At 38.8% G+C, this 27,009-nt stretch overlaps 1 protein-coding gene across 4 annotated transcripts in view; it reads right to left on the bottom strand.

Annotated features, from left to right (window-relative positions):
- Positions 1 to 27,009, bottom strand: part of NR1H4 (nuclear receptor subfamily 1 group H member 4) — an 82,710-nt gene continuing 55,701 nt past the window's right edge. For 3 of the 4 annotated variants that reach the window (XM_007503274.3, XM_001372313.4, XM_007503273.3), the window contains 6 exons: positions 20,346 to 20,479; positions 17,168 to 17,266; positions 16,465 to 16,564; positions 11,548 to 11,694; positions 2,617 to 2,730; positions 1 to 646 (listed from right to left, as the gene is read on the bottom strand). In XM_007503274.3, coding sequence (XP_007503336.1) covers positions 405 to 646; positions 2,617 to 2,730; positions 11,548 to 11,694; positions 16,465 to 16,564; positions 17,168 to 17,266; positions 20,346 to 20,479 — 836 coding nt within the window. In that variant the 3' untranslated portion in view covers positions 1 to 404. Of the gene's footprint in view, positions 714 to 2,616; positions 2,731 to 11,547; positions 11,695 to 16,464; positions 16,565 to 17,167; positions 17,267 to 20,345; positions 20,480 to 27,009 lie in introns of all 4 variants that reach the window. The other variant, XM_056798696.1, reaches the window with a different exon arrangement.

Below are 27,009 nucleotides of genomic sequence, written 5' to 3'. Positions count from 1 at the left end.
TTGTTTGCTAGTTGATTACAGTGTGTTTGGACATATGCCTTTAATAAAAGTCTTTGCAGTACAGAGAAGTCAAGGAACAAAACAAGAGCTTCCCCCATTATGATAAAGAAAATTGAAGCCACAATCGTGTGGATTTCCCAAGCTGAACAGGCTGGTCCCAGGGAGTGAGTCTTTCTTATGAGAACCATCATCCCCCAAAGAGCCCTTCTACCATGAGCTCTTCCTCTCCTGTGAATGGTTGGGAAGACTGGTGAATTACTCCATAAATACTAAAGAAAGCAGCAGTGTGAAATCTAAGTACAAATACAATAGTCATAAAACTAATTCATATTTTTTATGAAAATAACCTGCAGTCCACTCCATCCCTACCATCAACCCCCAACCCCAGCCCTTGGGCCTGAAGTTTAGCACTGGACATCCCAGATTTCACAGAGGAGTGGAGTAAACTTATGATCGTTCACTCTCCAGGACATCAGCATCTCTGCATGATGGTGATTGAATGTTCTCAGTTCTGTGAGGCGTCCCAGGAGGCAGGCAAAGTGTTGAGGGTTTTCCGGTTGATGGATCTTGCACAGTTTTTGTAGAACTTCCAGCAATGGTTCCTGAAGCCTCTCCACAGACTCTCTGTCCTTTATGTATTGTCTGTCTGGTATGAGATTAGCAATGAAGTTGTTGAGATAGAAGGCATCATTTTGGCAGAAGTAGGGAAGCATCTACTTTTGGAAAGGAGAACTTAATGGAAAACTCTCTGTCACAACTAGAGCATTCTAAGATGTCTGGTCTGGAATGGAAGGGATATCTAATCCAGCTGCACCCTACTTTAAAAAAGGGGAAACTGAAGCCCCTGGCTTGCCCAGGTCACACAGCTAATAAGCATCAGAGGGGATTTGATCCCAAGCCTGGTTCCACATCCAATATTCTATCTACACCACCACACTAAGGACTGATCAACATCTCCTGGATTCTAGGTGGCATAATAGTTAGAGTGCCAGGCCTGGAATCAAGAAGATTCACCATTATGAGTTTGAATATGGCCTCATATACTTATTAGCTGTGTGACCCTGGGCAACTCACTTAACTGTTTGCCTCAGCTTCCTCATCTGTAAAAAAGTATAAAAGGAAATAGGAAACCACTTCAGTCTGCCAAGAAAACTCCAAATGGGGTTACAGAGAATCAGACATTACTGAAAAATGATTGACTGGATTCTTATTAAAAATGTGTTTGATTAATCACGGAACCATGGAAAAATAGTCTAAATTAATTAATTAAATAAACTTAATAAAATAAAATAAGAAGAGACCCACAATAAAAAAAAAACATGTTTGAATATCATCACTTTCTCTGTTAATTAATGTATTTTGAGGGATCAAAGAAGACAAGAGAGAATAAATTGTTAGCCTTTTCTCACTTTTTGTTCACAGAACCACAAAATTGGGAGAGACCTTGGAGGCCAGCCAGTCCTACCCATTGCTCAGCAATAACCTCCTAATAACATCCTTGATAAGAAAACATACAACCTTGACTTGAAATTCCCAGTAAGGAGAAACCTATTATCTTTATCTGTTTTTTCTATTTTAACATCTTTTAATAAGCATTCATATTCTTTCCCTCTCATTCTCATTTGAAAGAAGAAAAACAAAATCCCTAGAGCAAATATACAGAGTAAAGCAAAACAGCTTTCCATATTAACAGAGATAAGGAATCTGGGACACAGAAGGAGACACACCCATTTGAATACACTATGTCTAGATGCTCTCAGTTACTACTTTCTAACAATTCTCATAGGCTTTTTCTTTTTTCTTGTATTTCTTTTTATATAAGACTTATTTCTCAGGGGCAGCTGGGTAGCTCAGTGGATTGAGAGCCAGGCCTAGAGACGGGAGGTCCCAGGTTCAAATCTGGCCTCAGACACTTCCCAGCTATGTGACCCTGGGCAAGTCACTTGACCCCCATTGCCTAGCCCTTACCACTCTTCTGCCTTGGAGCCAATACACAGTATTGACTCCAAGACGGAAGGTAAGGGTTTAAAAAAAAAAAGATTTATTTCTTACATTTACATATTTTTATTCTTGTATATATTATTTCTTGTGTTTTTTTATTATATTAAATCCAAATATGTCACTTTAAAACTTTTACCCATTGTTGAAGGCAGCTAAGTAGCAGAGTGGCTACAGTAGGCTTGGAGTCAGGAAGGCCTGGGTTCAAATCTGGCCTCAGACACTTCCTTGTGTGACCCTGGGCAAGTCACTTAACCCCCATTGACTAGCCCTTACTGCTCTTCTGCTTTAGAACTCATAGTAAGATAGAAGGTAAGAATTTAAAACACAATACAACAAAACAAAACAAAACAAAACTTCTATCCATTGTTCCAGATTTGACTCTCTGGAATCAAGCAGAATAGGTTTTATCCCTCTTGCACATGATAGGTCTTCAAGTCCGCTATCTTGTCCCCTTCCCAGCATCCCTACTTCCTTCAACTGATCACAGGACCCTGCTGCCCTTCCCTGGACTCCCTCCGACTTACCAGTGTCCTTCTTACACTGGATTGGTGCCCCACACTGCATACACCCGCTGCCCTTAGCTACTCAATAGATGGAATATCATTTTGTGATTACCTGGTGATAAGATGACAATTGCTGTGAGCAAAGCATATTCTTCTTGAGTCATTTTCAGCTCTCCGATGCTTTTATAAAAATTAAACATAGGAGTTATGTATTCATCCGAAATACCTGGAGGGGGAAAAGACACGTGTTTGCAAAAGCATGTCCTGAAGGATTTGCAAGCTTCAGGCAGCAGAGTGCATAGGTATGCACGTAGAGTAGACACATGGCCATTTGTTGAAGCAGCCACAGGCAAAAAGCACTAGCAAGCTCATTGATTGGCAATGTTGTCATCTAGTCTAGTTCCTTGTGTAACTTTGCCTTCATTGCAGACATGCTGGATAATGAATCCTAATGAGTTTGATTTCCACAAGAACTAAGAAATTCTTCCATTTTATGCCTGAGATTCCCTCCAAGTTTTTAATATATTTATTATCTTTTATGATAATAAATCCATTAATTATATAATATTATATATTATTATTCTATTCCTTCCCTCTTATATATCTTATATACATAATATAGGATATTATATTATGTGATATAATAATAAAATATAAGTCCACTAAGTTTGCAACGGTCTTGATGTACATTAGCTTTCTTGAGTTTTCTGGGCGCCATAACCACCCTGTGTGACAAATGTGTGACAAATTTGAAAAAAAAATTCCAACCTATAATTTTATGGGGACGGAGTTCCTGACCAAGGCAGAAGGACACCGTTGTGTTTAGTGCAATGGTGTCAAGAGAGGCCACTGACCTGTACATAAGGATCTCTGTGGCTACAAAGCTGACCTAGAAAATCACATTTTAATATTATAATCGTTTAACGTATTTTTATTTGTTTGTTAAATATCTCCTAATTTCATTAAAAAAAACAAACCTTTTTGAATCTTAGAATCAATACTAAGTATTCGTTTCAAGGCAGAAGAGCAGGAAGGGCTAGGCAATTGGGGTAAGTGACTTGTCTAGGGCCATACAACTAGGAAGTATCTGAGTTCAGATATGAACCCTGGGCATCCCATTTCCAGGGCTGACTTCCTGTCCTAGCCACTTAAATGCCTCTCTCAATTACATTTAATCTGGTTCAGTCCACACTCAGGAATGTCTTGGGTGAGGCCAGTCTCTCTGACTCAGAACCTTTGAGAATTGCCTGAGGCTTTGGGGAGTTAAGTGAACTCTGAGGTTGTCTAGCACAGGTTTTTAACCTGGGACACACACACACACACACACACACACACACACACACACACACACACACACACACAAATAAACTTTATTTTACTCTAAAGGATTTCCTGGAAAGCTGTGCATTTTGCCTTATGCCTTTGAAAACATTCTTCTGAGGAGTCTATAACACGCAAAAAAAGGCTAAGAACCTTTGATTCCAGGTATTATGATGATGTCCATTTTGCAGATGGCAAACCTGAATGCCAAAGAGGTTGTGACCTGCCCGTGGACAAGAGAGGCTTAGTCAAATATTCCAAAACTTTGGCACATAGTGAATGCTTAAAGCATCCTTGTTTACCTAGTTGGTTCTGACTCAAGTTCACTTTTCTGTCCCTTCAACTGGACTATTTCTAGTAAAATAACCCACTTCTCTCTGATTTTTAAATATTTTGGTTAGCTCATCTAACTTGCATAGCACATTTCCTTATCTAGTACTCTAAAAAGATACGAATAAAGAACTCCTTTGGACTAGAATAGGTAAGTTAAGTCACTCATAGCAGAATCAGAAAGGGCTAGCCAGTCTCTCTGATTGTCTGGAGTTTAGCTATGAGATCTGGGCTGCATGTGCTGGGAACAGTAGAGGCATCCCTAACTAGTCCTGCTGTCCATGGGTTTCCAGGTAAGCTCCAGTAAGTAAGTCAACTCATTCATTTCTCTGTGCCCGGTGGAAATTAGATGAATGTCACACATTTTGTCCTTTACCAAGATGGATGGATTGTTATCGATCACCCCAAGATTCACTAGGGACTGACAAATGGGCTGATAATTGGTTTCACTGGATTTCTCAGGTACCAAGAGGAAGCAAGGATGTGCAGTTTCCTGGAAGGTGATTTCTTTTTATCTTTGTAAATGTCAGCATTGTTTAGAATCTTCTTCTCCTCACTAAGTCTGTGAAGATGACAACTGCTAAGTGGTTCTAAAATAAGTGACTTCTACCTGATGACCCGAGAGGAGACCCAAGTGTCCTGGGACCTCATTAAGGCCATTTTTGAACAATGCTCCCTTTCTAACTTTAGCTTAGCCCTTTTTCAGAGATGGCGTGTGCCCCGATTATCTGATTACAGTGGGCTATTCTTCTGCAAACTTACATCAGGAAAATGTTCATTATTGTCAGTTCTGATCTCTGTTGAGTTTTAAAGGCCAAGGATAAAGGCACACATACAGAATGGCAAAAGTATAAATCAACAGAATGTAAATTCCTTGGGGGCAGATTCTGTTTCATTTTTATCTTTCTTCCCCAGCACCTAGCATAGTGCCTGGTATATAGTAAGTGAATAATAAATAATGATTGACTGAATGACCTAATAGAAGCAGAAAATGTTACTATTTTAAAAAAACAAACAGCCTTTACCTTCTGGCATAGTATCAGTTCTAAGTCAGAAGAGTGGCAAGGATGAGGTAATTGGGGCTAAGTGACTTGTCCAGGGTCACACAGCTGGGAAGTATCTGAGGTCAGATTTGAACCCAAGTTCTCCTAATTCCAGGCCTGATGCCCTATCAACTCTGCTCCCTTGCTTCCCCAGAAATTCTTTTTTAAAAGCTCATAAAATATTATTGTAGATAGAAAAAAATAGAACTGATTTTGAAAAGGTAGAAGTAGCTTGGAATAACCAGTAGTCAAAGTATACAAACAAAGGTTTTCAAAATTCAAGAACCAAATAAAACCAAATACTTTTGCTAAATATAAAGATGCCATCGTCCCAAAAGGGCCGCCCTTTTCCTATCTTCTCTCTAGCTTCTTTCTCTTTTATTTTATGGTCTTTTTATCTTTGCAGTGCTGGTCAGCTACCAGTTTAGTCACAAGAGGGGGCTATTCTCTAACTAACCAACTAAGAATGTGTCCATTTGGTTGGTGCAAGTTGGACAAGTATGAACTGCTCATGTGTTTCATTTGTCTGGGAATCTTTGCTTACTTATTCACAAAAGACTCTGATCCTTTCAGTGGTTCAATCATTGAAAAACCCATCTGTCTTTGTGAAACAGATTGGATTTTCTTTGTTTTCTAAAACCAATCTGTCTTAGAGGCATAAGCTGGTTTTCAAATATGTTTCAGGTCTAATCGAAGACTTCCTAGTTTAATTAATGATAAAAGAATCCAGCACGTTTTTATTCATTTACTTTCTGGTGAGAATCTTACCAAGACTGGAAGTGCAACAGATATTCATATACCTGATCTCAATACTGATTGGTCTACAAGCTTTAACTTGATTCATTTTTTTTCCCTAGCTGGTCTCATTTGCCTCTCCTTTGGCACTCCTGCTGCTCATCAAGTGCCAGATTTAGTTTGACCACCCAATTGGGCTTTACCTCTACTGTAGCTCAGGATCCCTGCACACTTGGGTCATCTACTAGCCTCAGCCTTCCCAGTAGCACATACTAGAAGCATGCTTTGAGAAGGAAGGAAGGCAGGCAGGAAGGCAGGCAGGAAGGCAGGCAGGAAGGCAGGCAGGAAGGCAGGCAGGAAGGCAGGCAGGAAGGAAGGCAGGAAGGAAGGAAGGAAGGAAGGAAGGAAGGAAGGAAGGAAGGAAGGAAGGAAGGAAGGAAGGAAGGAAGGAAGGAAGGAGGAAAGGAGGAAAGGAGGAAAGGAGGAAAGGAGGAAAGGAGGAAAGGAGGAAAGGAGGAAAGGAGGAAAGGAGGAAAGGAGGAAAGGAGGAAAGGAAGAAAGGAAGAAAGGAAGAAAGGAAGAAAGGAAGAAAGGAAGAAAGAAAGAAAGAAAGAAAGAAAGAAAGAAAGAAAGAAAGAAAGAAAGAAAGAAAGAAAGAAAGAAAGAAAGAAAGAAAGAAAGAAAGAAAGAAAGAAAGAAAGAAAGAAAGAAAGAAAGAAAGAAAGAAAGAAAGAAAGAAAGAAAGAAAGAGAAGGAAAGGGGAAAAGAACCAACTTCACATTTCTTAGCTAGCTAGACAGGATTAGCCTTGGTAACAGATTCATCCATTGGACATGCCCACTGAAGATTCTTTTCTGCCAATAGCTAACCAGCTGGTACTAAGGACTATATCCTGGCTACTTTACTACTTTCCATTCACCAATAAGAAATTGCTCAAGACTTACTGACCCTAAGAAAAAAGACTATGTGCAACCCTTAAAATAAAAGTTTCCATCAGTGGCTCTTTTTTATATCATGCTTCTCTCAGTATTAAGCACATCACCTGAAGTCATCCTGGAGACTGAGTATACTTTGATTCTTTTTTTTTTAACCCTTACCATCTACTTTAATTTGCATCTGAATAAGAATCTCCACTTCAACATCCCACACAAGTAGTACCCCAACCTCCACTCACTCCCAGACCTCCAGTGATAGAGGACTCACTATTTCCCAAGATAATCCATTCCATTTTGGGGGGCATTCCTACCATTAGGCAGCTTGGTGGTAACTACTGGGCCTGAAGTCAGGAAGGCTCATCTTCCTGAGTTCAAATCTGACCTCAGACACTTAATAGCTTTATATCCTTGGGCAAGTCACTTTACCCTATTTACCTCAATTTCCTCATCTGTAAAATGAGTTGGAGAAGGATATGGCAAACCACTTCCAAAACTGCTGAGAAAATTCCAAATGAGACACATAAGAACTGGACACAAACAACAAATTCCTTTAGAAAGTTTTTTCTTAGATCAAATCACTTTGTCTTTCTGAAATTTCCACCCTTTGCTCCTATTTACACAAACACACACACACACACACACACACACACACACACACACACACACACACACACACACGGGGCCAAAAAATAAAAAGGTAACCAACCTTCTTCCAAAGGATGAGAGGAGTTGTCATCATTTGCCTGCCCTTTTTCTCAGCCCTGTCCTCTCACCTTCTCTTGCTTGATTTTGGTATCATTTTCAAATTGCTGAGTACAAGTTATCTTCCTGTTCGATTTTGCTTAGTCAATAAATATATAGCTGCCTATTATGAGCCAGGTACTGGTCAAATACTAGAGACTCAAATAAGAGAAAGTCAATCTCTGCCCTTGAGGAGCTTATAATTGAATGAGGGGAAGACAATATACAAAAGGATGCTGAAAGGGTAGGGAAGGGTTGGGCAGGCAGCAGAGGGTATCCAGCATGAGGCATGATGTTCATGGCTGAAACCAAACAGATCAATTGGAGGGGAAGGAAGAATTGGTTCAAACTTCTGAGCCTCTTCTAAAGGGAAGCCTGGGAGGAATTCATTGCTCTGATCTCCAGCCTCCAATCAGATGGAGAGAGGCAAATGAAGGAGCTAAAGAGGAACTGAATACCAAAGCTGGAGCACTCTCCACAATGATGAGCTTTCTGGTGATGAAACTTATCCTTGAGGAAGCAAGACTTTCATTCTAGCAGAGCCACCTGAAATGTTCTGAGGGCAAACTAGAGATTTCTAGATATCCAAATGAAATCCTGCTCAACCTAACCATCCCATTCCTTTCCCTTTTTTTAACATCCAAGGAAAGACTAACTGATGGATGGAAGACCAAACTTAAGTCAAGAAGACATGGGCTCACATCTCCTCCCAGATTCTTCTTAGTTAAATGACAATTGAGTTTCTAATCCTCAGTTTCCTCATCCATAAAATAAGAATAGCGCTTGTCTCATGGGGCAGTTGTGAAGATCAAATAAGGCAATATATATAAAGTGTGCTTTGTAAACCACACACGTCATAAACTATTCTTCTCTGCAAACTAACATATATTTCAGATTCTTACATGAATCTCTATTTTAATTTAAAATTGAGTAGTTGCCAAAAATTCTCTTAGAATTACTGTAATAATTTTTTAACATGAAGACACCTTAAAAAAGCAATAAAGCAATTCATGTGACATCCAAGGTCTAAAGCCCAATTAGCATAAATTCTGCCCCCTCCCCAATAATTAAGGGTAGGTCTCCAGACACTATCTTTGTATCCATAATTGGGTTTTTTTTTTTTTTGGTTGTTATAGAAAATGTATGAAAGGATATGAACACAGAAAGAAATTTCATATTATATTATATCAAAAGTCCTGTGGGCGTAAACAGGGCAGCTATGAGCCATGATGCTACTCAAGCTGAAATGAACAAAGAAAAAGAAAAATGAGGTGAATTAACATATGAATCCAGTGATTCTGAAAGGTCATCTCCCCAGATCTGGGTTAGGTTTTGTTTTGGTTTTCCATTGTTAGTGTTCTAAAATTTCAACTTGGAAAATAAAATCCATAAATATTAATAAATGGGAGTGAGCAACATGTCTGATCAAACACAAAGCACCCTCGGCATCTCATTGTCCTCCTATATGGCTGAGATTTGGACAATGTATCTTATCATGGGCTGGTAGCATTCTTATTTGCATGCTTCCTCCCTTGAAGGTTTTTTCAGGAACTGCTTTGGCTAGGTCCCTGAGTAAACTGAATTTCTACCATTCTCCCCACTTTCAATTTACCCATCATGGTCAACCCCATCCTTGTTCATTATCCTTGGTCATTAGGATTCCATTTTCCTTGTCATTTTTTTTGCATTATTTTTTTATTTTTCCTCCTTCAATTTTCTGTCTATGCCTTGATCTCTTTGCTTATTAAATGTTTGTTGGTGACTTCAGATGCCAGTCAAGTTATTTCTTTTTTTTAAACCCTTATATATATACTGTATATTATATATATGTATATGTATATGTATGTATATGTATATATATGTATATGTATATGTAAATATATATATATACTGTGTATTGGCTCCAAGGCAGAAGAGTGGTAAGGGCTAGGCAATGGGGGTCAAGTGACTTGCCCAGGTTCACACAGCTGGGAAGTGGCTGAGGCCGGATTCGAACCTAGGACCTCCCACCTCTAGGCTTGGCTCTCAATCCACTGAGCAACCCAGCCGCCCAATCCACTAACTAACACTGGTATCAATTTGAAAACAGAAAGTAATGGTTTGTTTCAATAGAGAAATGTTTGTTGAGTACGGTGAATTTTAATTCATCTGGGAAGAAAAGTTGTTAGGGAATGGGAGCTTTTCCATCATAAACAATAGGGGCAAAGGGGTGAGAGGAAGCCTAGTGGTCAGTCAGTCTACAAGCATATGTTCAGGGCTTACTTATGCCAGGCACTATGCTAAACACTGAGGTACAAAGAAAGGCAAAAACATGGTCCCCCAGAATTCTATTGGAATGTTAGGAGTAGAGAGGAAGCAAAGATGGCACATAGTATGCATATTTATTTGAAAATGATACTATAGAAAGAAAAAGAACTGAAAACCTAAGAACTCAAAGCACTGCTATGACCACATAGGCTTTAGCCTACAACCAATAAAAGATATTGAAAGAAATATTTCTTAGAAATAGCCAACATGGAAATTTGTCTTGCTGAACTGTGTATATTTGTTACAAGGGCTTTGTCATCATTTTTTCCCAGTAAGGGTATGAAAGGGCAAGTGGGAATGAGGAGAGAGTAATCAAAAAAAGGAAAAAGAGAAAAGAGTGATAGAAGATTTTTTTAATGCAGAGAAGAGAAGGAAGGTCAAAAAATTCTTTTTGAGTTCCTCCACATATTTGCTTTCTCTATTAATTTACTGAATTTCTGAAAAAATTACTTAGCCTCCTTGAGTTTTGGAGGGTCTATTTTTTTAAACCCTCACCTTCCATCTTAGAATCAATACTGTGTATTGGTTCCAAGGCAGAAGAGTGGTAAGGGCTAGACGATGGGGGTTAAGTGACTTGCCTAGGGTCACACAGCTGGGACATGTCTGAGGTCAGACTTAAACTCAGGACCTCCCATTTCTGGGCCTGACTCTCAATCCACTGAGCTACCCAGCTGCACTCCCAGAGGGTCCATTTTAAAAACAGGGTAGAGAATCCATCACCAAAAAGTCATCCTACTGTTGACAGGTCTCTCCATGTTGTATTAACCTAGTCCTGGAAAAACAGACATAGTCTCTTCTTGTGTCTGCCTTTGAACTTTGCTAGCACAGTTCAGTATTTAGAATAGTGCCTGGAATAAGGAGGTACTAAATAAATGTTTATTAAGTGATTGGTATACTCTGCCAGAGCTTGTACTTTTCTGGAGTCGTCTTTAAGAACCCAGGACCCCCTCCACATCATGGTGAAACATTAGAAGAGGACCTAATGAAGAAGATAGTAGTAATACGTGCCCTTTCCTCTCCCATGGAAATTGACAGGAATAGAAATGTGGCCATGAGATGTCACAGTGGGTCGAGAGATCATAGAATGGAGACAGGAAGACTTAAGTTCAAATCCTCCTCAGATATTCATCAGATATGTCACAAGCTTTCTCAGCCTTTGTTTCCTCCTCTTTGAAATGGGGGTTATAATACTACCTACCTCAAAAGTTTGTTATGAGGATCAACAAGAGAACTGGTTTGTAAACCTTAAGAGGCTATGTAGATGCTAGCGATGATGATGATGATGATGATATGAGCACTGCTCCTTTTTTTAAGGTCACTCGCCAATAGTATTTTTAAGGTTTATAATTATACTTATTAGGATAGGGTTAATGACTACCGTAGTCCTGACGAAGCAGGAATTTCGCTAGAAAAACAGCTGTGAAAATTCCATTTGTTCAATGGACATCCCTGGCCCTGAATGCCCAGGCTCCCAGGCTCCCGGCTGTTATTTTGACTTCTTGCTTTCGTCGGAACTCCTATTGGCATGGATTAATGCTGGTCCGACACAGAGGTGCAGGGCCAGATCTCCAACGGCTTCCTTTACGTGCCTCATGAAAATACAGACTTCTCGCTATTGGCCAAAGCACCTACCGCTCTTGCGAATTCTTTCTTCTAACAGATCGGTATGTCCCACAGGAAGTTTCTTATTGAAAATCTCTGCTGATCGCAGGAACATGGCTTCAACGGCAGACCCCTTCAGCAGAGCAATCTGATCTTCGTGGTCTAAGGTTTGGAACCCTGGGAAGAGAATGACATTGAATTTTGGCCCAGTTCAGTCCCCAGTAAATAGTAGGTGCTTCCTAGACTGATATTTATGATAATACTCATAGCTAACATTTCTATAGAGAGACACTGTGTAAGTGCTTTTCAATTATTATCTCATTTGATCCTCACAGTAACCCTGCAAGGAAATATGACTATTATCACCTCTTTACAAATAAGTCAGATGAGATAACTAGAGGGGAAATGACTTACCTAGGGCCACATAGCTAGTAAATGTCTGAGGCTGGATTTGAACTTGGATCTTTCTAACTGTAGGTGCAGTGCTCTATCCACTGTGCCTTTGGCCTAGATTCAAGGCTCTCTTTATGGCTCTAAACTCCCTGTTATCACTATGTTCCTTCTTATATACTCTCAGTAATCCTGTGAAACAGGACTGCACACATTTCTCTGAATTTACTCTTCCTTTTCTGGTCTTTGTGGTTTTGTTTATACCACTCTCTGTCCTTGGAATTGACTTTCCATCTTGTCCTTGTTAAAGTTCTAAGCAAAAAAAGGCATCAAGGTTGTATAGTGGAGAGAGTGCCAGCACTGGAGTCAGGAAGATTTGTTTTTTTTTTTAGTTCAAATCTGGCTTCACACATTTACTGCCTGTGTGACCTTAGGCAAGTCACTTTGCCTTCTTTGCCTCAGTTTCCTCATCTGTAAAAGGTGCTGGAGAATGAAATGGCAGACCACAAGACTTAGACTCTTGAGCTGAAACAACTGAACAACAAAAATATTTTATAATGAATGCATTTTCAGGTATGGTGGATTAGACTAGGTGATTTCTGAGATCCCTTCCATGGCTCTAATTCTTTGATTTGGTGAAAATTCTCTATATTCTGAGATGTCAATTTGCCTCTTTGCAATTTCCACTAAGATAAGCTAGTTTTATACTCCACCCTAATGAGAGAGGTTTCTATAAAAGATGTTCCTTCCTCTGATATTCTATGATTCTCCAATAATCCTCCCAGAAGTTATACTATGGGGTTTTAAAAATATTCTTTGTCTGCTTATATATCTCCCTGAACCAAAAGCTAAGCAGGTAGCTAGGTGGCTCAGTGGGTTGAGAGCCAGGCCCAGAGATGGGAGGTCCTGGGTTCAAATGTGGCCTCAGACACTCCCTAGCCTGGTGACCCTGGGCAAGTCACTTAACCCTCATTGCCTAGCCCTTACCACTCTTCTTCCTTGGAACTGATCTAGGTTCTAGGACAGATTCTCAGGCGGAAGGTAAATGTTATTAAAAAAAAACGAAACAAAACCCAATCTTTTTTCCATTAGACTCTTCCTCTAGAGCTGTTATATGTACTAACCATAGAATAACACAGTTTCTGGAGGATTAAAGTTATGGGTAAGCCAGGAACAATAAACAAATGTGTAATGAACTTGAGGTTACAACATTTTGTCACTTCTTGATTCCAACCTCCATACCTTTGCATAAGTTGTCCTCTCCCCTGCCCCAGTTGTGCAGGAAAAGCAATATAAAGTATTTCATTAGAAAAAGTTATAAACAGAAAAGAAAGTGCATACATCGTGCAGTGAGAGCTGGAGCTAACAAGTGGACTGCCATTTGTCTTCTATTGGTGTCCACACAGTGTCACTTAATCAGAAACAGGTTCTGAACCTCACATACCTCCAAAGGGTTTGGGTAAAGATTTCATGGCGGGCATGAATTTGGGTGGGAAAAAGTTACATCTTTATTTCAAAATGATTGGCTTGTTCTATAGTCCTCTGTATTTTACTTTATGCATTTAATAACATCATTCTAAGAAATGTCATGGCAGTGCTTTGAGTTCTCAGGTTTTCAGTTCCTTTTCTTTCTATAGCATCATTTTCAAATAAATATGCATACTATGTGCCATCTTTGCTTCCTCTCTACTCCTAATGTTCCACTAGAATTCTGGGGGACCGTGTTTTTGCCTTTCTTTGTACCTCAGTATTTAGCACAGTGCCTGGCATAAGTAAGCCTTTTAATAATAAAAATATTATTAAAATATTTATCAAAAATTCATAAAAGTATCTGGCACATAGTAGGCATTTAATATATGTTACTCCCCTTCCCCCCTCCCTCCACTGCTTTCCCCATTATTTGGCCATCTAAGGGGTCCATAACATCAAAAAGGGTTAGAAGTACTGAATCCTAGAGTCAGGTTCCTGACCATTGGGGGAACCTAGATTAGAGAAGTTAGAGGAACATACAGACAATAAGCACAGTGTAGGTATGAGAAGATGTGCTTTAGTTGAACTCTATCCTGGGCAGATAGAAGGGGGAACTACTTCAATGAGATTATGCTATTGTGATCTTTACAGTATTTTATATGGAAATGTTTAATTTGATTCTATAATTTCTTTTTTTTAAACCTTTACCTTCTATCTTAGAATCAATACTAAGTATTGGTTCTAAGGTAGAAGAATGGAAAGGACTAGGCAATGGGGGTTAGGCTAGGAAGTGTCTGAGGCCAAATTTGAACCCAGAACCTCCCATCCCTAGGTTTGGCTCTCAATCCATTCAGCTACTTAGCTGCCCTGATTCAACTGTTTTGTGATTCCAAAGAAAGGAGCCACCGGAATTACAGCTATTGTAGCTTCTGTTCCAGAAATGGCTGGAAGAAATGTCCATATCCTTCCTCTCCCCACCCCCTTCCCATCACTTCTAACCTCCATGAATGTAGAATCTTGCTTTTTGATCATGAGAGATTGCCTTCAACTTAATTAGCATATAACAAATTAAATTCATCTTTCAGAGCTAATAAAGAAGTGAGAGAACGTTCACATTTCAATGATAAGTGAGCACTTTCTCCTAGCATCTTATGAATTTTGCCCAAGCCCACATGGATCAAAAGCGCTAGCTGCAATAAAATTAATAAAATAACACCACAGGCTGGGGGGAAGAAGATAGATTAATATGTCTAACAAAAACTCTGTCAAAAAATAGCTCTGCCTCCTAGCTTGAAACATCCCAAGTAACGATGATAAAAATTGACATTCCTAAAGCCAGATCTGACCATGTCACTATCCTGCTCAGAAATCACCAGTATCTCCCTATTATATCCAGGACCAAATACAAACTCCTTTCTTTGGCACTTAAAGTTCCTTACAATTTTCCTTCTCAGGACCTCGCTAGACTTTAGCCAGTACTTTCCTTCATGCTCTATACCTAGAATCTACACCAACTGGCCTATTTTGGATATTCACCATATACAATATTCCATCTCCCACCTCCATGCCTTTATCCTAGCTGTCTCCTACATGTGGAATTTGTTCCCTTTCCTCACCTCATCTTCAATGTCCTTAACTTCCTTCAGATCTCAGCTCTAATACCACATCCCTCATAAGGATTTTGTGAATCCCACCAATTGCTAGTGTTCCCACATGAAATTATTTTGTATCTATTTTATATACATGTATTTCTTTTTCCATGTATATGTTGTTTCCTATAAAAGAATGTAAGATTATGAGGGCAACAACTGTTGTGGTGTCTTTCTACATCTCCTAGCCCCATCATCTACCCCACAGTAAACATTAGATGGTTGGGACATGAAAACTATTAGATCAGAGGATTTCAATCCAGAAGAGATTTTCAAGGAAATCCACTCAAATTCTAGCCTTATTCGGATGAAGAAACGGGAATATTTTCTCAAGTCCACATAGGTAGTAAATAGTAGAGCCTAGATATAAATCTGAGACCTCTGGTGCTGTTGAGTCATTTTCGGTTATGTCTGACTCTTGGTGACTCCATTTGGGAGTTTCTTGGCAGAAATAGTGCAGTGGTTTGCCATTTCCTTCTCCAGCTCATTTTACAAATGAGGAAATTAAGGCAAACAGAGCTAAGAGACTTGTCCAGAGCCACACAGCTAATAAGAGCCTGAGACTAGATTTGAACACAGGAAGATGAGCCTTCCTGCCTCCAGACCAGGCATTCCATCCACTGCACCACCTGGCTGCCCCAGGAAGGTTTAATACCTGAGTGAAGACTCCTGTCATTACACTGATGTTCTTTCTGATAAATCCTTTTCTACTCTAAGAACAACTATTCAGATGTAATCTTGGGCATCTCACTCATCTCCGGGTCTGTTTCCTCACCTATAAAATGAAGTTAAAAAATGAAAAAAAAACAAAACCCTAAAATAGCATGATTTTATGCTGTGGTGTATAGAGTATTAGGAGAGAAGTTAGGAAGGCCCTAGTTCAAATCTAGTCTTGAATATTTCCTAGTTCTGTAACCCTGGGTAATTCATTTTACCTCCATCTACATCACCTTTACAATGAGGATGATAATAGCATCTGCCTCCCAGAATTGTTTTGAGGACAAAACAAGACACTATTTTAAATTAATTGCTTTAGGAGTCTAAAAGTGTCAATTGTAATTATTATCATACAGTTAGGAGGCACAGCAGACAGTGCAAGCCTGGAGTCAGGGAGACCTGAGTTCAAATTCAGCCTCAGATGTTTGCTAGCTTTGTGACCCTAGGAAGGTCACTTACCCTGTTTGCCTCAGTTTCTTCATCTATAAAATGAATTGGAGAAGGAAATGGCAAACAACTCCAGACTGACAAGAAAACCCTAAATGAGGTCACAAAGAGTTAGAAGTGACTGAAGCAACTAAATAACAATTAAAATTGTTATTGCTAATAATAATAAAAAATAGATTTCCTTTTAAAATGTGATGTTTATACTGTTAATACTCTGATCTCTAGTAGACAACCAAAATATCCTTATGAGGAAAACAACCATGTTGTGACCTACCTGGTAATTTTTTTGTGAATTCCACAAGGACTTGCACATGACTAGTAGCCATTTCAGTTAAGATGAGAAAATTTTCTTCTGCACTGAATTCTTCCTTTAACTAGACATTGAGAAGAAAGGGGGAAATTATAAAAGTCAAAATGGACAGCTGGTAAGATGTGAAATCACAAAAGAAAAAATAAAAACAACTTTTAAAAATCACATCCCCAACTTCAAAATACCATCTGTTTCTTGGGTCCTAACCTAGACTTGCAATGACGCTGGCATAAACAGACCCCAAAGTTTGAGAATTGCTGCCCTATAGCAATGAGATGACAGATCCAGTCCCTGATCCCATCGCAAATGAGGACAAAATCCTCTGGGACTTCAAAGGAGGGGGAGAGCACTTTGATGTGGAGGAATCAAAAAGGCTATCATAGATCAGTTTTATTTTTGTTTTTACTGTTATTTTTTAGTATTTTTCCATGGTTACATCATTACTCCTGCCCCCATCCCAGAGCTGACAGCAATTCCACTGAGTTATACATGAATTAATAGATTAGTTTTAAACAGGCTAACAAGGGTATATCAACAAGGGTACCTTTGCTGTCCCATTGTCAAATACTACCGAGTCTTGGTTAGCTAATTTTTATCCCCATTGAGAAGGACTCAAATAAATCTGCTGCCAAAGGTAGATGGACTAGTTTTCAGATATTATACTCACAATTTTATTAGTTATTTCTTGAGGCATTCGCTGTTTACTGTAAGCATCCATGATATAATGTAGAAGGTTCTGTTGGTCTGGAGTAAGTTCCATTTTCTCCTATACTGGCAAGAAAAAAAAAACCCCAGAAGGTTCAGTTTTCATATTTGTAAGGTCAAAATAGAGGAGACAATCTTCTTGTCTTCTCCATGTATCAGTGGGGTGGGGTATTTTTTAAAAGAGGGCAACTTGGAGTCAAGGGATGTAGATTCTGAGATATCATGTAACAACCATTTGCCATGCAAATTTCTGGAATGAATTACATGCTTTTCCATCTATACATTGGAAGTTCCACTTATGATCCATAGAAGAACTATAGAATGTTATAAGAATAAATGATATGGGTCAAATAATAAGAGCAGGCAGTTTTCAGAAAAAGAAATCAAGACTATCAATAGTCATAGAAATCCTCTAAATCACTGTTGATTAGAGAAATGTATATTAAAACAATTTTGAAGTGCCACCTCGCATCCAACAGAATGGTTAGGAAAATGATAAATGCTGGAGGAGATGTGGGGCATCAGGGATGTTAATGCACTGTTGGTGGAGTTGTGAACTGGTGCAACCATTCTAGAGAACACTTTGGAACTCCTCCCAAAGGGTTGTAAAACTATACATAACTCTTGACCCAGCAATACCACCATTGGGTCTATATCACAAAGAAAAAAGGACCCTTTTATTTAAAACTAATGATAGCAGCTCTTTTGTGACAGCAAAGAGTTGAAAACTGAAGGGTTGCCCCCCCTTTGGGAAATGGTTTGTGGTATAATGGCTTGGGGAATAAGTTGTGGCATATGACTATGATGGTGTTATAGGAAACGATGAGGGGATAGTTTCAGATAAACCTGGGGAGACTTATGCAAAGCAAAGTGAACAGAACCAGGAGAACATTGCACACAGTACCAGAAATAATGGAACCATAATCAACAGTGAAAGGCTTGGCTAATCTAATCAATACAGTGATGTAAGGCAATACCGAAGGACTCAGGATGAAAAATACTATCCACCTCCAGAGAGGGAACCGATGAACTCTTCAGTGCAGGTTGAAGCACATTTTTTTAATTTTTTCTCATATTTTACAACATGGCTCATCTGGAAGAATTTTATAGACTATGTTTTGCATGACTTCACTATACAGTGGGTATCATACTGTTTGACTTCTCAATGGGTAGGAGAAGGGCTGGAGGAAGGGAATTTGGAACGTAAACATTTTTGTAAATGAATGTTAAAAAGAAATAAATAAAATTTAAAAATAATAAATTATACAAAGTGAGTCCTTCTCTCCAGTCTATCAAGATAGGCATCACACAGATTCACAGTTTAACAGTAGCTCAGATGATGTCAGCATAAGGACAATGGAGGTTGTATTTAATCAAATAAGCATAGAGAGTCAGTCTGGATAATTCAGACCCCAAGATCATCTTTCCCTTCACCCCACTGGAGCATCTTTTTAAACCACTACCTTTTATCTTAGAACCAATACTGTGTATTGATTCTAAGACAGAAGAGTGATAAGGGCTAGGCAATGGGGGATAAGTGACTTGCCCAGGATTGCACAACTAGGAAGTGTTGAGGCTAGATTTGAACCCAGGACCTTCCATCTCCAGGCCTGTCTCTCTATCCACTGAGCCAGGTTGGTGCACTCCCCACTCCTATCTCTGGTAGCTCTTGGATGATTCCACAGATCCAGAGAACTTGAACTTTGGATGAGATCTCATTATGTCTTTGAGCTCTTTGAAGTCAGGGACTATCTTTTGACTCTATATTTTCAGCACTAAGTACGTAATTAAATGCTTAATAAATACCAATTAGCTTACTGACTCCAGTTTCCATTTAGTTTAGTCCTTGAAAGGAACTCTCACTTATCACATTCTAGCCTCTGCTTGAAAACTTCCAAGGAGGGCAAGCCTACCACCCTTCTAGGAAGCACATCCAATTTTGAGATAATTCTCAAAAACAGGAGAAAGAAATGGCAAACCATTCCAGAATCTTTGGGGAAAACCAAACCAAAGCATGGACAGTTTGGTCCACAGGGTCAGGAAGAGTTAGATACAACTGAATGACAGCAACATCATTAGGAAGATTTTCCTGATATCAAGTCTAAATTTCCCTCTTTGCAGCTTTTACTCATGGGGCCTGGTTCTGCCTTCTGGGGCCAGCTGAGATAAGTATATTTATTTAGCGACTTATACCAGTTCATTCTCATTTAACTTTATTCCTGAAAAAGACAACATGGCCCCATAGTCAGACGGCTCACCTCAGAGTCAGAAATACTGATTATATAACACCAGGCAAGTCACTTAATTGCTCAGTACTCCAATACTCAGTACTCTAAGACTGTAAAGAGAGTAAGAGCCAATCTTCGTTGGTAGAAGGAATTTCTGTGTCAGGAAACTGGCTTAAGTAATCAATGTGGCCTTTTCAGGGAATACTTTGGTAGCCATAAAGACACTATTGTTCCAAAGAGGTTGTTTTGGATTTTTGTTTCCTCTTCTGTAGTCTTTCCCAGTACACCTCTGTTTACCCAACATCTCTGAATTTTCTTTTTTAAATAAAATGTTATTTTTCCCTAATTATATGTAAAAGTAATTTTAACATTTATTTTTAAGTTTTGCATTCCAGATTCTCCTCCTCCTTCAGGTAAACAATCTGATATAAATTTTATATATATGATCATGTGAAATATTTTTCAATTTGTGGAAGAAATCTCAAATGGAAAAGATAAGAAGTACAAAGAAAGTGAAATATATTATATTTCGGTCTGCATTCAGACTCCATTGGTTCTTTCTCAGAGGGCAGATGGCATTTTTCTTCATGAGATCACTGCATTGCTAAAAATAACTATGCCATTCACAGTTTTTCATCAATTTTTCTCTCCCTTCCAAGTGCCCTAAGACAAGAGAGTGTGAGTATTTCAAGTAATTTTTACTGTAGTATCTAACCAACCTACTGGTTCTGGATCCAAATTATAGCCATTAGTCACATTTCACATATAAAAGGAATATGAATAATGACTACAAGGTAAGTCAAAAAGAATTATCCAAGAAAAGACTCAACTTCAGTGGTAATGAAATGGAATGATGCAAAGGAACAATCACTAGAAAGAGCATCCCCTGAAATTATGATTAAATTTGATTACCCTGTATGACTTTGTGGTAGATGTCACTTGTCTCAGGTCAGGCCCTTCGCTGTCTTCATTGGCTGACCGATCAGAAGGTGGCTTCATATTTTTTCTCAATCGTTTAGATTTACATTGGATTTCAGTTAGCAAGCCTGAAATATGTTTAAAAATACATGGACTTATAGACTTTACTGGTCACAGAAGAAGCTGTTGGGCAGAGTCATGGTCTTAATCTGTCTTTAGGATGAACTGTTTTATGCCAATTATTTCAGTTCCATGACATAGAAGTTGACATTCAATGAATGGATGAAATGAATGGACGAATGAAAGAAAATAAGACAGTTGATTGAAAAAATTAAATATCCCTGAAATCAATTTGATTCAATATGTTTTACTAAGCATATACTATGTGCAAGCCTCTAATCTAGGCAAAGATAAAAAAAGTCAAGTCATCCTTGTCTTCTGTTTACAACTCCCTGTAGTAGGGAATTATAGCATATACACAGTTGATGATAATAGCATTTATATGTAAAATTATTCATTTTGTCATCACAACAAACCCAGTGAAGTAGGTACTACTGGCATCCCCTTGTTACAGATGAGGAAATTGCATTCCAGAGGTGTGAACTAAGTAGGATCATCCAGTTAATGAGAATCAGAAACAAGAGTTGAATGCAGATCCTCTTAGCTTCATGTTCCCTACTTTTTTCCCCACTAGAATCTCAGGGGTTCTTAACATGGAGTCTATTAACTTATTTTTGAATAATATTTTAATAAAGATTTCAATCTAATTGGTTTCTGTGCCTTTTAATTTATGCTTCTAAAAGTCTATGGTTCATAGATGTCACCAGACACTGCCGAGGGGATCCAGTACAAAAACAGAAGGAGAAGCCCTTTACTGAACCAAATTGCAGAGAAAATCATTGCAAAATGTGTCTTCAAAAAGTTTATACAAACTAATTTTAAGAGAAAGAGAGAAGGTAGGTCTCTAATGGCTGGAGGGATCCTGAGCTCTGCTTGGAAAGCATTACTTGATATAGGATGCTAAATGTTCTGCACACTTTTATTTTCACTGTGATCATGTTTTCTGGGTAGCTAGGTGGCACAATGGATAGTTGCTATTAGAACATAAGTTCCTTGAGAGTAGGGACCATGTTCCTACCTTTCTTTGCATCCTCCCTCAGAGAAAGCTGCTACATAGTCAGTGCCTGGGATGCTCTTCCTCCTTCACACTCACTCCCGACCTTCCTGGCTTCCTCTAAGTCTGAACTCAAATCCCATCTTCTACAGGAACCAATGGCCCTGACTGGCTGAACATTATGTTTGCTAAAGTAACTTGGTTCTTTTCCCTTCCCCCATAAGAGAACAATGTAATTTGTTCAGTATGGAGCTACAGTCCTTGGTATCCTATTTCTGAATGATGAATTGGCTTGGATGTAATCTGGTGAAAGGGAAAATGAAATCGGGAAATCACGTAAGGCTTTTTAGAAAAACAGATTTCAGAAATTATCATGAAGAACTGGGTACAGTGTGAGGATGGTGGGGTAACAACCTCTCTTGGCCCTTTGTCCGAGGAAGTCGAGTTCAGGGAAATTCTGTGGACAAAATCTGGGAAAGCCTCCAAGTCAGGATTGGGTGGTGACAAAGAACCTGGTCCTAATGACTAAGCTAGAGCTCAGATAGAAAGGACCAGATTTTTCGGTAACCAAAAAAACGAGGAGAGCTAGCTTTTGGGGACTGGCCCTAGAAACCGTGAATGACCATCTACATCTTGTGTGAGGTATGAAGACTTGGCAGGCACAGGCTGCCAGTGTTGTTACCTCCTGCCAGGGTTTCTAGTGCTTTCTTGATATGTATCCAAGTTTCCAGATTTTCCACACACACACACACACTAGTTTTGGGGGGCTTCGAGATAATAGAAATGGACAATGGAAAAGCTCTAGAACTCTTTCTACATCTAATTTGGACATTTGTAGAGAGAGAGTACAGCTTGAAAAGTTCCAAAGCATGTTAGAGAACAGATAACCAAACTCAAGTCATACATAATGGTACAGTGGATAGAATGTTGAAAAGAGGAAGGGAATTGTGAATTTAGAACAAGAAAGAATATTAGTTTATTGAGTCCATCTCTCTCCTATTACAGGTGAGGAAAGTGAAACCCAGGAATGTCACATGGATTAAGTAACAGACAGGATATGAACTCAAGTCTTTTTGATTTACTCTTTCCACTGACCATGCATCTGACTCTTGGATGCTTAACCTGAGGCTGAATCTTGTTTCTGGCATTTTTAACAAGTAGCCACAGACTAGTCCCTTAATTTCATTCAGTTTGCTCATCTATATATGGTGCTCAATGAGGAAGCCCCACACAAAGCTCAGAATGGTTGCTAATCCTTAATCATCCAGTACTATCCAGTTCCAAATGCTGTAATGCACAAATTTAGATGATCCTTTCAGGTTTATGTGACGTTTCCCCATGTGAAAATGAGCTTTGATGCTAAGCCAACTTATTTCTTAATTGTTTCTACTCTGTTGTTTACTAACCTGTGTGAGCTTAGGAAAATCAGTTACTACCTCTGACCTCAGTTTCTTCATCTATTAAGTGGATGGGTTGGATTAGGTCACCAGTGAAGTCTTTTCCAGCTCAAAGACTATGGGAATAAAGTTGCAGTCTGAGAGAATATAAAAATGAGATATTGTTTGTGTAGATTCTGGACTTCTATTTGCTAGCCACCATGTTTTCTTACAGACTAGAATATAAAGCTGCACTTTATTTAGCTGCATCTGACCATTTTGTTCATCAGTGATTTAGATTTAAATGTGGGAGAAACCTCAGAGATCTTCTAGTTCAGCCCTTCCATTTTACAGATAAGTAAACTGACATCCAGGAAATGGATTACCCAAAGTCTCACAAGTTAAATGTGTTAGAAGAGATCTGATTCAAACCCAGATTCCCCTGGTTCCAAATCCAACATTCTTTCCATTTAACCATGAGTAGTACTAAAATATTTTGAGTCATGTCAGACATTTTATGGCCCCATTTGAGGTTTTCTTGGCAGAGATATTGGAGTGGTTTGCCATTTTCTTCTCCAGCTCATTTTTCAGATAAGGAAACTGAGGGAAATAGGGTTAAGTGACTTGTCCAGAGTCAAACAGCTAATGTCTAAGGCCAGATTTGAACTCATAAAGAGTCCTCCTGATTTTAAGCCCAGTGCTCTTTCCACTGCATTGAGAGTATTAAAATAATGTGGTCCTATTCTGGGCATGATGACAGGATGTGCCACCTGATAAACGAAATACAAAATAATTTATCAGACTATCTAAAATTCTTAGAAAGGAGTAGAATTGGTCAGAAAAATATAAATAAAACCTGTCTGCTCCATCTGCTAGACAAAAGGTGCTAGTCCTTCATTCATTGGAAAATAATCACAAGTGTTCACAACTTATACAAAATGCAAAACTCGGTCCTGGAAACATATAAAGATAATTAAGATTCAACTGCTAGGCATATCTTGGTCAAGTCTCTTCATGCCCCTAGGTCTCAGTTTCTTCATCTGTAAAGTGAGGAAAATGGACTCTCTCAGTTCTTAACAATTTTGTTTCATGGATCCCTAGAATAGTCAGTCTGGTGAAACCTATGGACTCCTCACAATAATATTTTTTTAATTCATAAATGAAGGCAATGGAAACTTTCTGTTAAAAATTAGTTTAAAAATGTAGATTTTTTCCCCATTCATTTTCATGGACCTCCTGAAATCTACCCACATATCCCAAATTGATTTAGTTTTTTAAACCTTTACCTTCTGCCTTAGAATCAATAATAAACATCTAAGAATCAGTTCTAAGACAGAAGAGTGGTAAGGGTTACACTGGGGTTAAGTGGTTTACAGGGTCACACAGCTAGGAAGTGTCTGAGGCTAAATTTGAACCCAGGTTCTCTCCATTTCAGGCCAGATGTTCTATTCATTGGGCTACCTGGCTGTTACCAGCTAAATGATTTATAAAGTTCGTCTTCAAGCTTTAAAAATCCTACAATCTGAATTAATGACAATTGACATTTTTAAAGTCATATAAAATATGTTAAATGAGTTATATATATATATATATGCAAATATATATGCATGTAATCAATCAATCTAACTAGCTAGCTACAGATATTTTGAATCTCACAATAACCCTGTGAATCTGAAGACCAGTATTCAAATCTCAACTCTGCCACATGACTTCAGATAAATAATTCCACAACTTCAGGGTTCAGTTTCCTCATCTGTAAAATGAGAGTCTTGAACTCAATGTTTTCTTAGATCTGTTCTAGCTAGAGAAGTTTGCATTTTTCTACTGAGGCAAAGGGCACAGAATGAAGGAAGAGAATCAAAATTTCCAATACATTAATCCAAATGCCTTGTTATAACCGTAAGGAATCATCCGCGTGGATCCTTCCAGTTCCTCTATCTCTTAACCTTTTTGTGTTCTGAGCTCTTGTGGGAGTCTGGTGAACTGATGGACTCCTTGGAATTATGTTATCAAGCACACAGAATGAAATACAAAGGATTATGAAGGCAAACTATATTGAATTAAGTTACTAAAATAGCCTTAAAAACAAGGTCACAGAACCCAGGTTAGGATCCCTTGTATCTGTTGCCTAACAAAATCCACTCAGAGAGTCAGTTTCTTTTGCTTAGAAAGCAATCCAGGCCTATGGATTGCCTGCCATCTTCTTTCCATTCCTTTGTGTTTCTAGCTTAAAGCTGCCATATTCAGGGTCTCAAATCATACTGTCTGGAGAGTATAAGCAACATCATTGCTTGTTTTTATACAACTACTCAATTCAGGATGGAGGGATATGCATCGATAAATGTGATCGAGTCCTCCTTAGAAATAAAGACAAGAGGATGGGGAGAATAGAAACCTCCCTAAAAATAGAAATCATTAGCAACCATCATTAGCCCAAATACCAAAAACATAATGACAACAAAAACCAAACCCTTAAAGATTTAGGCACTTAAACAAGCAAAAAGAAAAGGGTAGCTGTAAAAACAGTGATTTATGCTCCAGAGGGTCTGTGGGTTATTAGTAAAAGGTAATTTGTAAAGTGAATCACAAGTATAGCATTTGGAACAGCAAAAAGGATATTCCAGATCAGATCATTGTTATTTTCCTATGTTTTTCTACTCCTGTTTAGCATAAAGTCTGCTCAAATTCATATTAAGCATTCATCAATGCTAAGGACCTGCCATTTCATCCAGGATGGAACCCTCAGTGTGGAAATTCCATCCACTGACACAGATCACAATCTGTCTGTAACTTATTATTTTAGTTGCGTAAGGTTCTTACTCATCATAGATAAACAAAATGATTTAATTAAAATGATGTTGACTCCCTCTCCCTCCCCCAGTCTCCCTCTCCCTCTTCTCTCTCTCTCTCTGACTCTCTCTTTCTCTCTCTCTGACTCTCTCTCTGTCTCTATCTGACTCTCTCTCTATCTGGCTTTCCCTCTCTCTCTCTCTCTCTCTCTCTCTCTCTCTCTCTCTATATATATATATATATATATATATATATATATATATATATCTGACTCTCTCTCTCTCTCTGTGTCTCTCTCTATATATGACTCTCTCTCTCTGACTTTCCCTCTCTCTTTGTCTCTCTCTGTCTCTGTCTCTCTCTGTCTCTCTCTATCTGACTCTCTCTCTGTCTCTTTCTTTGTCTCTCTCTATCTGACTCTTTCTCTCTGTCTCTCTCTCTATCTGACTCTCTCTGTCTCTATCTGACTCTCTCTCTTCTCTCTGTCTCTTTGTCTCTCTCTGTGTCTCTCTCTCTCTCTCTCTTTCTCTCTCTCTCTTTCTGACTCTCTCTCTTCTCTCTGTCTCTTTCTCTCTCTTTGTCTCTCTCTCTGTTTCTCTCTCTCCCTCTCTCTGTCTCTCTGTCTGTTTCTCTCTCTCCCTCCCTCTCTGTCTCTCTCTCTGTCTCTCTGTTTCTCTGTCTCTGTCTCTCTGTCTGTCTGTCTGTCTGTCTGTCTGTCTGTCTATCTCTCTCTCTCTCTCTCTCTCTCTCTCTCTCTCTCTCTCTCTCTCTCTCTCTCTCTCTCTCTCCCCTCAAACACACCCTGAGATCAGATCTATGACTTCATCAAGAAACTCTTTCTGTCAATGATAATAGAAATCTGCTTTGCTATTTGTACCTCTAGAAAACTGTTTTGGGGCACTGATAGATTAAACAACTTGACTGGTATATAACAGAAGAAGCTAACTGGTGCCCAGAGTCAGGAAAACCTGGGTTCAAATTGTACCCCAAACACTAACTAGTTGTGTGATCCTGGGTAAGTCACTTCATCTCTGTATGCCTTAGTTTCCTTAACTGTAAAATGGAGATAATAGCATCTACTTTCCAAGGTTATTGTGAGGATCAAATGAGATGATGTTTATAAAGTTCTTAGCATACTGCCTGCTACATAAATAAATGTACTTCATAAATGCTTGTTTCTTCCCTTCCTCTTAGGACATGGCCAGGGTCTTTCTGACTCTAAAGTCAGCTCTACAGCACTACTTCTAGAGGGAGGAGAGAAGAGGTTTATTAACCTTCAGATGTACAAAGCAAATTAGGAATGATGATATAATAATAATGAATGATGATGACATTATAATGGTGATGATAATTGTCATTTATATAGTGTTTAAAGGTT

This window comes from Monodelphis domestica, chromosome 5 (genome assembly GCF_027887165.1).
Source record: "Monodelphis domestica isolate mMonDom1 chromosome 5, mMonDom1.pri, whole genome shotgun sequence".
NCBI lineage: Eukaryota > Metazoa > Chordata > Mammalia > Didelphimorphia > Didelphidae > Monodelphis > Monodelphis domestica.
This window is presented reverse-complemented; position numbering and strand designations above follow the sequence as displayed.